The sequence below is a fragment of the Aythya ferina genome (genome assembly GCF_964211825.1).
Source record: "Aythya ferina genome assembly, chromosome: Z".
Taxonomy (NCBI): Eukaryota; Metazoa; Chordata; class Aves; order Anseriformes; family Anatidae; genus Aythya; species Aythya ferina.
The window spans coordinates 84,472,391-84,486,464 of NC_140299.1; the positions used below are offsets into that span (position 1 = coordinate 84,472,391).

The 14,074-nt window shown below is 46.9% G+C and overlaps 1 protein-coding gene across 1 annotated transcript; it reads right to left on the minus strand.

Moving 5' to 3' along the window:
• Positions 1-746: 746 nt before the first annotated feature.
• On the minus strand, positions 747-12,587 carry LOC311427348 (endoplasmic reticulum aminopeptidase 1-like; the record flags this gene model as incomplete). The annotated part of the gene is made up of 9 exons (XM_084504659.1): positions 747-922; positions 1,446-1,581; positions 2,127-2,258; positions 3,954-4,067; positions 4,620-4,774; positions 5,136-5,256; positions 5,838-5,972; positions 7,386-7,524; positions 12,538-12,587. 9 exons carry the CDS (start codon positions 12,585-12,587, stop codon positions 747-749), a joined length of 1,158 nt encoding a protein of 385 aa, XP_084360785.1.
• Between the last annotated feature and the right edge of the window lie 1,487 nt (positions 12,588-14,074).

The window sequence follows — 14,074 nt, forward strand, 5'->3', positions numbered from 1 at the left end:
CCTCCAGCAGCGCGGAGGATTCGGACATCGAGGAGCTGCCCAGCACCTCCAGTGCCGCCCTGCCTGGGGGTCCTGGCCACCCGCGCGCTGCACCCATGCCTGAGGAGCAGGAGGAGCTCTTCTCAGAGCCTGAAGAGGAGGAAGCAGAACAGGCTGCGGTGCCGGGCACAAGCCACGGGCCCTCTCCTCCTGGCCAGGGCAGGGACAGCTCACCTGGGGGGCCGCGGCGCCCCCCGAAGAGGAGAGCCGACAGCGACCCGGACTCTCCCCAGCCCTGCAAGAGGCCCCCGCGCCTTTAGCAGGGCAAATGTGGTTGTCATCCCAATAAAGAGTTGTGACCCTGCCACAGACAGTGTCTTGGTCTTCTTCATAGAATCACGGAATCCTACAGTCATAGAAATGTCGAGTGGCTCAGGTTGGAAGGGGCCTCAAAGACCACCTAGTTCCACTCCCCCTGCCATGGCCAGGGGTGCCACCCACTGGATCTGGTTGCCCAGCCTGGTGATGGGCAATGCCTGCCCACTCGCTCAGGACCCGCAGATCCATCTCCTCAGGCCCCCTGGCCTTGCGCATCACCATGTTCCTCCTTCCCCACCCTCCCCCAGACCCCGCAGGGTGCAGAGCAGCAGCGCCGACCCTCCCAACATGGCCGCCCCGCTGCGCCTCCCTCCCTCCCTCCCTCCCTCCCTCCCTCCCTCCCTCCCTCCCTCCCTCCTTCCCTCCCTCCCTCCCGTTGGGCGCCGCGCTTAAATGTCCGTGTTTGCACTTTTAGGTGGGTTTGCAAAGGTAAAGCTTGGACGACATCTTCTTACCGGTGAAAAAGTTGCAATAAAAATCATGGACAAGCTTGGATACGTAAGAAGAGGAGGAAGATGGAGTGCATAGACAATGAATTTAGTAGCTAAGAACTTCATAAAAACTGCTGTAAATTTGTAAGCTCAGCATAGTTAAGTTTCGATTGGAACATGGGATATCAATGACAACTCTGGCTGTTCTTTTTCGGGACACTTTTACATAGTTAGTGACATCTCTTTAAATAGTGCTGTTTTCCGGTCAGCCCTAGGCACAGAGGTAGGATTTCTGTCTGTACACAAACCGATGCCACAGCACAGTATAGTAACATGAGAGGACTCAGATAAATACCAAACTCTCAAGTACTGATGAGTAAAAAACTAGATGCTTACTGCATTTGAAGATGACTGTTGATTCCTTCTGCAAAAGCCATCACCTTGTTGTTCACTTTTATCAGTACCTGCTGTGGGACAAATCTGTAGAAGAAAGTTTTGGTCATCTGTTTTTGATATCATTACCATAAGTATTGGTCACAGGCCTCATTGATATACTACAAAAACACACTATTCACAAAAAGCTATGAAATTTGGGGGGAAAAAAAAAAAAAAATTAAAAAAAAAAAAAAAAAGAAAAAAAAAGAGAATAAGAAATACTTGCATTTGTCATACTGTTCCACAAATCTTCACTTTTTGCGTTTTGATAGCTGTACTTCTGCAGGTACTGCACAAGTCCAGCTTTAAAAACATCATCAGTCAGGTAGTCTTTCAACATATTTAATATATAGGATCCCTGAAAAAAAGTGTGACAAAATGTTTACAAAACCACTCCCTAGATAGCAAGATGCTTCTTTCAGAAAATTTTCAGCAGGCTAACCTAAACAGCAGTTCAATTTTGTATGTCTGTCTGATGAGAAATAATTGGGGTTTATATATATTTAAACGGTAATTTGGCTTTCCTTATTTCCTTAAATATATTTTGGATTGAGTAAAATATGTTATTATTTTTTCAATTACTATATAGAGCAGGCTCCAATGAAAAACGCTGGTTGGTTTAAGCACCTAAAATAATGTTTTAATGTTTAAATTGATACACAATAGGTAAGAAGGGGCAAAAACCTCCTCTTTTTATAGATGGAACAGGAAACCACAATTTGAACTACATGCAGGAGTTTTGGACTAGGATTGAGATAGAATATAAAGATCAGAACAACATTAAAAATTATATTAACACCACGGTTCAGGGATGTTTTGTATAAAGGACTGACTGAAATCAGTACAATGCAGATGTATAGTACAATCAGTACAACTGAGAATGAAATCAGTTACAGATTTTACCTTCACATAAGAAACATCATCAAACATTTCTAAAATTTGAGCTGGATCTTCCACAGGAGTAGACACAGGATGTAATGAATTTAATGCATCCACTTCCATGGCATCAAAACAGTTTGATAAGAAATAATCTTCCTAATAGGAGACAAAAATGATTATTACTACCAAATTTTGCTTAGTGACTACTGAATTCCTATTAGTTCATATTTCAGTCCATTCTACATGATGTTGAAATCCCATAAGGAAAGCCAAACATATCTTTGGTTTCATTACAGAGCTGGACAGGATAGGCAAGGCAAGGCAAGGCAAGGCAAGGCAAGGCAAGGCAGGGCAAGGCAAGGCAAGGCAAGGCAAGGCAAGGCAAGGCAAGGCAAGGCAAGGCAAGGCAAGGCAAGGCAAGGCAAGGCAAGGCAAGGCAAGGCAAGGCAAGGCAAGGCAAGGCAAGGCAAGGCAAGGCAAGGAAAGGAAAGGAAAGGAAAGGAAAGGAAAGGAAAGGAAAGGAAAGGAAAGGAAAGGAAAGGAAAGGAAAGGAAAGGAAAGGAGAAAGGAAAGGAAAGGAAAGGAAAGGAAAGGAATATAGAGAGGCAAACTGCCTCTACCCTTCTAAACCAACTTTAATACTCCAGCTAGTGAGACTTAAAAATAACTCCAAAAAGACATGCACACGTTCCAAAAGTTTGATGACAAAATGAATGGTTAGTAACCACAAAACAAAGCAAAGGGGAAAAAAAAAAAAAAAAAAAAAAAAAAAAAAAAAAAAAGCAAATGATGAATTCCTTCATTATTATATTGCTTCATTATTTTTCCACTGCAGTTTTATGGCAAGTTTCTGCATAGATCTTCCCAGTGCACTGTTCGTTTCACTACTTTGAACTAGGCATACTTGCAAAGTTTCATATATTGAACCTGTGCTAAAGCTAGCGGGAGGATTTGGGGGTCTTCGTTAGGATTTAAGTCTGACTATACATGAGGGAAAAAAAATACATAATTTCATAGAATCATAGAATACCCCGAGTTGGAAGGGACCCATAAGGATCATCAAGTGCAACTCCTGGCACCGCACAGGTCTTCCCAAAAAGTCAGACCACATGACTAAGAGCACAGTCCAATCGCTCCTTCAACTCCGACAGGCTTGGTGCTGTGACTACTTCCCTGGGAAGCCTGTTCAGGTGTGCGACTACCCTCTCGGTGAAGAACCTCTTCCTGTTGTCCAGCCTGAACCTCTCCTGCCACAGCTTGACACCATTTCTGCAGGTCCTATCACTGGTGATTACACAGAATAGGTCGGTGCCTGCCTCTGCACTCCCCCTCGTGAGGAAGCTGTAGACCGCGATGAGGTCCCCCCTCAGCCTCCTCTTCTCCAGGCTGAACAGGCCCAGTGCCCTCAGCCTCTCCTCATACGTCTTCCCCTCTAGGCCCTTCGCCATCTTTGTAGCCCTCCTCTGGACACTCTCCAACACTTTTGCATCCTTTTTGTACTGCGGTGCCCAGAACTGCACACAGTGCTCGAGGTGAGGCCACACCAGCGCAGAGTAGAGCGCGACAATCACCTCCCTTGACTAACTAGCAATGCCTTTATACTTTCCGAAGTCTAAATAGCTTTTGAAAAGAGAATATACTTTGATTGCAATCATTAACTTCCATCACCAGTTTTTGAAGTAATTAGATACAATAAAATCAATATTCTTACCCTTCGAGTTAAGATCAGACAATTCTTTCAAAGGGAAAGCAAAAACTATTTCACAGCACAAACATGCTTGGCCTTCACCCTTACAAATTAGTGGACTTAGAATGCAAATATAAAATAAAAATACAGTAAATGCTGCTTACAGCTTTCAGTTCTGGATGGGTAATGTTGACCGACACAAACTCCATGAATTTTGCAAACCCTTCATTTAACCACAGGTCATTCCACCACTCCATGGTAACTAGGTTGCCAAACCACTGAAACAACAGCAACAACAATTTTAATTTAAATACACGGTTTTTCACAAAAGCTGCTACTGACTGATATGAAATTGAATTTATAGCATGTCACTGACATTTAAGGCACATTTTTGTAGTAATGCAGCTTACTCTGGCCTCTTTCTATTTCATTTCTTATTTTAATGGTAATACTCTACAGCATAGGTTTCCATTACAATTCCATGAAACTTTATACATAAACCAGGTTTGATAGGAGAGCCACGCATAAACCTGTAACAATTCTTAACTTTTTTACCTATATTCATGGCTTGCAATTAATTTCAAGGGTTAGCAATGGTGCAAAGTCCCCAGAGCACTACAGCTACTGAACTATACAGATTTTGGTTACAGCCCTGCATGTCTATGAAGCCCAACGAGACTTTATTGGGAACAGTCGCGTGATTCACGGATGAACACCCTCAAACCGAAACAGCTCTTTTCAGTCTATATTCTCAAATATCTCTCCATCCACACAGCTGTGACAACTCTGTGGGTCCCTTCTGATCCTTTATTGTTGCTCCTAAATCTCACCTGATGAGCCAGTTCATGGGCTATTATCATAGTAATCCAAAGTCTAGAAGATGCTGAGGATTTATCAGGGTCATACAACAATGCGGATTCCCGATATGTGGTCAATCCCCAGTTTTCCATAGCACCAGACTGGAAATCAGGAATAGCTGCTAAATCTGGTGGAGGGGGGAGGAAGGAGGAGGGGGGGAGGGAAGCATTAATAAACTGCTAGGATTGTTTGACCCAGTAAAGAACCCAGTCACCTGCTCATCCCACTTCACAACAGCTCCCACATCACACCTTCTTTAAGGCTTCTCCTAAATGTAACAGCAAAGACATACCTTTAAAAAGTTCTCTATAGAAGGATTTTCCGTTCTCAGTGAAGCTTTTCAACATACTCTTAAGTTACACGAAGCAGACAGTTTAAAAACATGGGAGCCAAAATTGTCCCAGTCTTACCTAACTCATTGATTTTATGCAATTTTACTCTCTATTCTTAATGCTATTCTTGAATACATTAAATTAGGTAACACTTACCTTGTTTAGGTAAGGGATATGAAATGCTGAAGTAATCCTCATAAAAGTCTAAAAGTTTTACTGCCGCATCCAGGGCATAATCAGCTTGGTGGATCTTCTCTGGTACCGTGTATACAGAAATCTACAGTAAACAAGCAGGCAGTATTTAAATGCCAGCATCAAAAGTTTACAGAATTTGTTCTTTAACATAGGTGCGTGAGTGGTCATGAAAAGTGACAGTAGAGCACATACCTAACAGCTTTCATACAAAAGTTACTTTTAAAAAATCCAGATACAGATATGTTCAAAATTAGAAATGAGAATTTTACTTTATCCTCCAGAACCACCATGCCTGTAAAAGGACATCTATACCTTCCATCCCCTACCAAGACAGAGCTGTTTAACTACCACTGTTCTGTTTTATTCCTGATTCTCCAATAAAACTATATTTAATTTCCTTTTAATCAAACAGTCTTACTTGAAACAACATTACCAATGCACGTAAGTATATAAAAAGAAAGCATATTACCAAAAACTTTTGGAATTAGTAAAATTAGTCTTAATGCAAACTAATAATCCAATTACAAAGTCAACGTTTTTCTCTCCTCTCATTCATGTAAAACTTCACAATGTATAAATCCAACAATTTAGCTTGAAAGTACACTATATGTTTCCATATAGATTTTGTTATAAAATAAGCTCTTAGAAAATCAGAATAGTTACATTAACTCCATGACTGGATATTTTGCTGATGGACTTGAAATCGGAAACAATAAAGGCCACGAGGTAGGTACTCATCTTGACACTGGTATCAAAATGGTCTTCAACAAGCCATGAATTTACATTCACAGTCTTCATCTAAAAAAAGACAAGCACAGCTCATCATCCGGTAGTACCTCTAAGGACTTTGGCACCAAAAATCAATGTGTTTCTTTTCAGTTTCACTAAGACAATTTTAAAGACAAGTTGGAAAGAAGTCAACCCTGTGCCAGCCCGTCCCCACACAAAGAAAACAGAAACATACAGGTAGTTTCACTCGTAAGTGTTACTTCAACATTGCTAAAACTAGATAAAGATACTCATTCAAAAGCTTTAATTTTCCTCAGTGTCTGCCAGCACATCGATCTAATTAAGATCACACTTGAGTTGATCAGAAGTTGTCTAAATCTAAACATCACTTGTTACACATGAGAGAAATAAACTACTCCAAACAATGACTCAGCTCTCTCAGATATCTATTTCAAGACAAAATGAGTCGCCTGTTAGAGTTTTCCCTTTTGATTCGCCTCAGGTAACTAACATAGACTTGGAGTGTATTTAGCCACATTGGAATACTAATACTGGCACCCACCATTCATTCATTATTTTATCCACTTTTCAATGCAAGAACTGTTTTGTTTGATAGTTTGTTTTTAACCAACTTCCAAAAGACTTCATTTTTTTGAAATGTACTTGGTGTATGGGGAGGCGTTGTTCCCTCATTTATAAGGGTTAGTTTCCTGGCAAATCACGAATCAATAATGCAGAAGAATTTGTGAAGAATCTCTTATGCACAGAGTAAGACCAAAAGTATGACATGTGACCCACCCTACATACGCCTACATATTTGTAACTGCAAACCATATTTGTAGATGTTACACATACTCCACTTTCACAGATGTTTTGAAGACGAAAATAACCTTTTTTTGTTGTTGTTTAATATATATATATTAATATATATTAATAATAATTAATATATATTAATATATTATATATAATATATTAAATATATATAATATATTTAATATATATATAATAATATATAATATAATAATATAATATATATAATATAAAAATAATAATATATTAATATATAATATATAACGTATTATATATTATATATTTATATATATTAATAATATATATATATATATATAATATATATATAAGGTCCTGAATAATATTGTGTCCGTATTCAGATACATTTTAATATTAGTTCTTAAAATCTAAGACAAAGACTGAAAGCATTTTATGAGTAAAATAAAGGTTAGTGAGATTACATTGTTCTCAAACCACTGCAGAGAACAGGAACCCCTAGGATGCAACATCTGTTGCATTCCTTTATAACTGTGTATCAACACTACCAGCAATCATTTACTCTCAGAAAAGAACTGACACAATCTTTAGCTCAATATTCCCATGAACAGCAACTTCCTAGGTATTCTCTTCTCCTTTTACTTTCTTTTTTAAAGGTCATCAAGCAACAGCACAACATTGAATGTATCCACCTACAAGGGGCATATTGGACAGCGCAAGGTGCTTTGGTTCCCTCCTAATCTTAACTGAAAATCTGGCTTTGAAAGCTGCTTCATCGAAACTCGGGAAGGCTGTTCTTGCAAATGGTGGCTCAAAATGCGTTGCTGCGAGCACTCTAAGGAAAAAAGAGAAAACCTTTAGTCCACATGCCTTCATATGCACAGTGTTCACCACCTTGTGTGAAAATCAAGTAATTTCACAGAATCACAGAATTTCTAGGTTGGAAGAGACCTCAAGATCATCGAGTCCAACCTCTACCTAACGCTAACAGTCCCCACTAAACCATATCCCTAAGCTCTACATCTAAACGTCTTTTAAAGACTTCCAGGGATGGTGACTCCACCACTTCCCTGGGCAGCTTGTTCCAATGCCTAAAAACTCTTTTAGTAAAGAAGTTCTTCCTAAGATCCAACCTAAAACTCCCCTGGCGCAACTTTAGCCCATTCCCCCTCGTCCTGTCACCAGGCACGTGGGAGAACAGGCCAACCCCCACCTCGCTACAGCCTCCCTTGAGGTACCTGTAGAGAGCGATAAGGTCGTCACTGAGGCTCCTTTTCTCCAGGCTGAACAAGCCCAGCTCCCTCAGCCGCTCCTCGTAGGACTTGTTCTCCAGGCCCCTCACCAGCTTCGTTGCCCTTCTCTAGGCCCGCTCGAGCACCTCGATGTCCTTCTTGTAGCGAGGGGCCCAAAACTGAACACAATACTCGAGGTGCGGCCTCACCAGAGCCGAGTACAGGGGGACGATCACCTCCCTAGCCCTGCTGGCCACACTGTTCCTGATACAGGCCAGGATGCCGTTGGCCTTCTTGGCCACCTGAGCACACTGCTGGCTCATATTCAGCCGACTATCCACCATCACTCCCAGGTCCTTCTCTGCCTGGCAGCTCTCCAACCACTCGTCTCCCAGCCTGTAGCTCTGCAATAAGCGCCCCAGGTGCAGGACCCGGCACTTGGCCTTGTTGAACTTCATGCAGTTGACCTCAGCCCATCGATGCAGCCTATCCAGATCCTCCTGCAGAGCCTTCCTACCCTCGAGCAGATCGACACACGCACCTAACTTGGTGTCATCTGCAAACTTACTGAGGGTGCACTCAATGCCCTCGTCCAGATCATCAAGATATTAAAGAGGACCGGCCCCAGCACCGCGCCCTGGGGGACGCCACTAGTGACTGGCCTCCAACTGGACTTGGCTCCATTCACCACGACTCTTTGGGCCCGGCTATCCAGCCAGTTTCTAACCCAACGAAGCGTGCGCCACTCCAAGCCAAGAGCAGCCAGTTTCTTGAGGAGAATGCTGTGGGAGACGGTGTCAAAAGCCTTGCTGAAGTCAAGGTAGACCACATCCACAGCCTTTCCCTCGTCCACCCAGCGCGTCACTTTGTCATAGAAGGAGATCAGGTTCGTCAAGCAGGACCTGCCTTTCATAAACCCATGCTGACTGGGCCTGATCGCCTGCTTGCCCTGCAAGTGCTGCGTGAGGACTCTCAAGCTAACCTGCTCCATGAGCTTCCCTGGCACTCAGGTCAAACTGACAGGCCTGTAGTTTCCCGGGTCTGCCCTCCGGCCCTTCTTGTAGATGGGCGTCACATTTGCTAGCCGCCAGTCAACTGGGACCTCCCCCAATCGCCAGGACTGCTGATAAATGATGGACAGTGGCTTGGCCAGCTCCTCTGCCAGTTCACTCAGTACCCTTGGGTGGATCCCATCCGGCCCCATCGACTTGTGCACATCCAAGTGCCGTAGCAGGTCACCAACCAGCTCTTCATGGATGGTGAGGGCCACATCCTGCTCCCCATCCCCTTCCACCAGCTCAGGGTACTGGGTATCCAGAGAACAACTGGTAGTGCCGCTAAAGACTGAAGCAAAGAAGGCATTGAGCACCTCCGCCTTTTCCTCATCTCTTGTAACTAAGTGCCGTGGTTCCGCTGGAGTGGGCAGCCGAGCTCCACCACAGCCGCTCCCTCACTCCCCCTCCTCAAAAAGGAATGGGGAGAAAATATGTGAAAAGGGCTCAAGGGTTGAGACAAGGATGAGAAAATCACTCAGTAATTATTGTAACGGGCAAAACAGACTCGGCATACGGAGATAGTAAGATTTATTGCCTATTAACTAACAAGCTAGAGAAGTGAGAAACAAAGGAAAGAAACCAAAAGCACCTACCCCCCATCCACCCTCTTCCACCTCCTCCCCCCAAGCGGCGCAGGGGAACGGGGGAATGGGGGTTATGGTTAGTCTACAGCACTTCTTCTCTGCCGCTCCTTCTCGGTCACTCTCGTCCCTTGTGCTGTGGGGTCCCACCCACGGGATGCAGTCCTTGATGAACTGATCCGGCGTGGGCTTCCCACAGGCAGCAGCTCTTCCAGAACTGCTCCAGATATGGGTCCGTACCACGGGGTCCATCCCTCAGGAGAAAACTGCTCCAACCTGGCTCCCCCACGGGCAGCAGCTCCTGCCAGGTCACCTGCTCCTTCGTGGGCTCCTCTCCACGGGCCACAGGTCCGGCCTGGAATCTGCTCCGGCAGGGGTCTTCCACAGGCGGCAGCCTCCGTCGGTGCAGGGCCACCTGCTCCACCGTGGTCTCCTCCACGGGCTGCAGCGGGGGACCCTGCTCCACCGTGGCACTCCATGGGCTGCAGGGGGACATCCTGCTTCGCCATGCTCCTCAGCACAGGCCGCAGGGGACTTCTGCTCCAGCACCTGGAGCACCTCTCCCCCTCCCTCTACACTGACCTTGGCACCTGCAAGGCTGTTCTCTCAATCCCGGCTGCTGTGAGGCGCAGCGTTTTTTTCCCTGTCTTAAATATGCTCTCACAGAGGCGCAAAACAACATCGCTTACTGGCTCAGCTCTGGAAAACAATGGGGCCCTTCCCAAACATGGGGCAGCTTCTCGATCTTTCTCACAGAAACCACCCCTATGGCCCCCTGCTACCAAAACCTTGCCACGTAAACCCACTACACCAAGTTTCCCCTCGCATCCAGTAAAGGATGGAGATTCTCCTTAGTCCTCCTTTTTGTGTTGATGTATTTATAGAAACGTTTTTTGTTATCTTTAACGGCAGTAGCCAGATTGAGCTCCAGATGAGCTTTGGCCTTCCTAATATTGTCCCTGCATGGCCTCGCTACATCCTTATAGTCCTCCCTAGTGGCCTGCCCACTATTCCAAAGATTATAAACCCTCTTTTTTCTCCTAAGATCAAGCCACAATTCTCTGTTGAGCCAGGCTGGTCTTCTTCCCTGCCAGCTCGTCTTTGGGCACGTGGGAACAGACCGTTCCTGCGCCATTAAGATTTCCCTCTTGAAGAGCGCCCAGCCTTCCTGGACCCCTCTGCCCTTCAGAACTACCTCCCAAGGGTCTCCACCAACCAGTGTCCTGAGCAGCTCAAAGTCAGCCCTCCGAAAGTCCAATACAGCGGTTTTACTGGTCCCCTTCCTGGCCTCGCCAAGAATAGTGAACTCCACCATTTCGTGGTCACTCTGCCCAAGACAGCTCGCGACAATCACATCCTCCACCAGTCCTTCTCTGTTTGTGAAGAGAAGGTCTAGCGGGGCGCAACCCCTGGTAGGCTCACTAACCAGCTGCGTCAGGAAGCTATCTTCCACACTCTCCAGAAACCTCCTGGACTGCTTTCTCAGGGCTGTGTTGTGCTTCCAGCATATGTCAGGGAAGTTGAAGTCCCCCACGAGTACAAGAGCTGAGGATTTCGCAACTTCTGCCAGCTGCCTGTAGAACTCCTCATCAGTCTCCTCATCCTGGTTCGGCGGTCTATAGCAGACGCCGACCAGGACGCTAGCCTTGTTGTCCCTGCCGATCCTAACCCAAAGGGACTCGACCTTGTCATTCCCAGCCTCGAGTTCTACAACATCGAAAGGCTCTCTAATATAGAGAGCCACAGCCCCACCCCTTCTGTGCTGCCTGTCCCTTCTGAAGAGCTTATAGCCAGGCATTGCAGCACTCCAGTCATGAGACTGGTCCCACCACGTCTCCGTGATGGCAACCAAGTCGTAGCCTGCCTGCTGCACGATGGCTTCCAGCTCCTCCTGTTTGTTACCCATGCTGCGCGCATTGGTGTAGATGCACTTCAGCTGGGCCATTACCTTATCCCCCGGCCTTGCCATTGCTCCCCCTGGCACAGCAATCCCCAACAATCCCCAACAATCCTTGCTTCAGCCCCATCCCCCTTCCTACCTAGTTTAAAGCCCTCTCAATGAGCCCTGCCAGCTCCTGGCCCAGGATCCTTTTTCCCCTAAAAGATAGCGACCCGTCTGAGGCCATCAGGCCAGGTGCTGAGTCAAGTGCCCCATGATCGAAAAAAAACAAGATTTCTGCATTGGCACCAGCCCCGGAGCCACGTGTTTAACAGGTGGGCTTTCCGTGTCCTCTTTGTTCCCCTCCCTGCCACCGCAGGGATGGATGAAAACACCACCTGCACTCCCGCTCCATCCACTAACCGACCCAGCCCCCTAAAGTCTCGTTTGATAGCCTTCAGGCTTCTCTCCTCAATGTTGTCACTGCCCGCCTGGACTACCAAAAGAGGGTAATAGTCAGAGGGGCGTACCAGGTTGGGAAGCTTCCTGGCAACGTCCCTGACCCTGGCCCCAGGGAGGCAGCACACTTCCCTACGGGTAGGGTCAAGCCGACAAATAGGGCCCTCTGCTCCCCTAAGAATAGAGTCTCCAACAACAATAACCTCCTGTCTTTCTTGGTGGAGGCAGTCCTGAGGCGTGGAGTCAACCTCCTCGCCCTAGGCATCCTCCTGGGAACACTTGCTACCTCTTCCTCAGCTACTGGTCTGTCGAGCTCCAGGGCCTCAAACCTGTTGTGTAAGGGCACCTGGGAAGGTGAGGCCACAAGGGGAGGGCATCGCCTGCGATGTCGAGCAGGGACCTGTTTCCATTCCTCCTCAACTCCCAGATTCCCTCCCTCTGCCCGACGGCTACAGGGCAGGGGGTCCACCCCCATTTGGGACGTCTCACCTCGGTACCTCTCCTTGAGGCCCTGCAGGGAGTTACTCCACAAGTCTATCTCTCGCTCACACTCCCTGATGGCCCTCAACCTCTCCACCTCCTCCTTGAGCTCCGCCACCATGCGGACCAGGTCATCCACCTGCTCGCACCTCACGCACGCACTTTCTCTGCCTCCCGCCAATGGCAGCAACAGGTTCAGACACTCCTCGCATCCGGTGACCTGAACTGCTGCATAAATTTCACATTTATGAGATAATTTAAGTACTTTCAAAATCTTTGGCATGCTAAGAATTACCATTTCTCAATCTGTGGTGGGGAACAGAAGTGGATACATAAAGCTTCTTGACCAACCCCCCTGATAAGGGGTTCTGCAATAAGAGACAACTTGTCAGAGCCCAGCGAGTCCCCGGACTCTTCCTCTCCCATCACTGCAGGACGGCTGGACGTGTCGGTGGATTAAGGCCTGCTAAGGCTACAGCCAAGAACCCCACAGCCCAGAAAAGGACCCAGCTCTCCAGCTTCACACAGGGCTTCGCCAGCCATCAGCCTTCCTTGCTGCATGGGCACACAGCTGGCTTATGTTCAACGTGGTGTCCACCAGGAACCTCAGGTCATTTTCTGCCAGGCTGCTCTCCAGCAGGGTGCCCATAGCATGTCCAGGTGCCTGGCGTTGTTATTCCACAGGTACAGGACTTGCCACAGCTCCACGAGATTCCTGCCAGCCTTAAAGGAGTCCTTGCAAAGGAGTTCAAATGAAAATACGCTCTGTCATCACGGTGGGCTGGTCCGTTCCAAGCGTTTCTAACCACTCCTGTGGCACAGAAGTAAGTTCCTGGGTCCATGTGTACCACTGCTGAAGGACAAAACCACCCAAGGAATGCTGGAAACTCTAGGATGACCAAGGCAGATGACCAGAGTAGAACAACTACCAAAAGAGTTTCTCACCCTGCAGCAAGAGCAGATCTCTAGTAAAGGACAACAGGCTCAGATATCTCTGCAATAAGAACTGACAATGGAAAAGAAGGTCCTTCGTGGTGGTGCTGGTAACCTCTCCCCAGGAGCATCACCAACATCAGGACGAAGGTACAATTTGAGATCTCAGATACAGACCTGCTAGCCTGGTAGCCCGATCTTTTTCTTCTCACAGAATCACAGAATTGAAGGGGTTGGAAGGGACCTGAAGAGGTCATTGGGTCCAACCCCCCTGCCAAAGCAGGTTCCTCAGAGCAGGCTGCCCAGGGAGGCATCCAGATGGGCCTTGAATATCTCCAGAGAAGGAGACTCCACAACCTCCCTGGGCAGCCTGTCCCAGTGCTCCGTCACCCGCACCATGAAGAAGTTCTTTTGTATACTCATGTGGAACTGCCTGGGCTCCATTTTGTGGCCATTGCCACTTGTCCAGTCCTCACAAACCACTGAAGAGAGGTTGGCCATGTTATAAACATAAATAGGATCCCTCCCTCAGTCTTCTTTTCCCCAGGCTGACCAGACCCAGGTCTCTCAGCCTTTCCTCATAGGGAAGATGCTCCAGGCCCCGTATCATCTTAGTTGCCCTCCGCCGGACTCTTTCCAGGAGATCCCTGTCTTTTTTTGTACCGGGGAGCCCAGAATTGGACACAGTACTCCAGGTGAGGCCTGACCAGGGCTGAGTAGAGAGGGAGGATCACCTCCCCTGCCCTGCTGGCCACGCTCCTTTTCA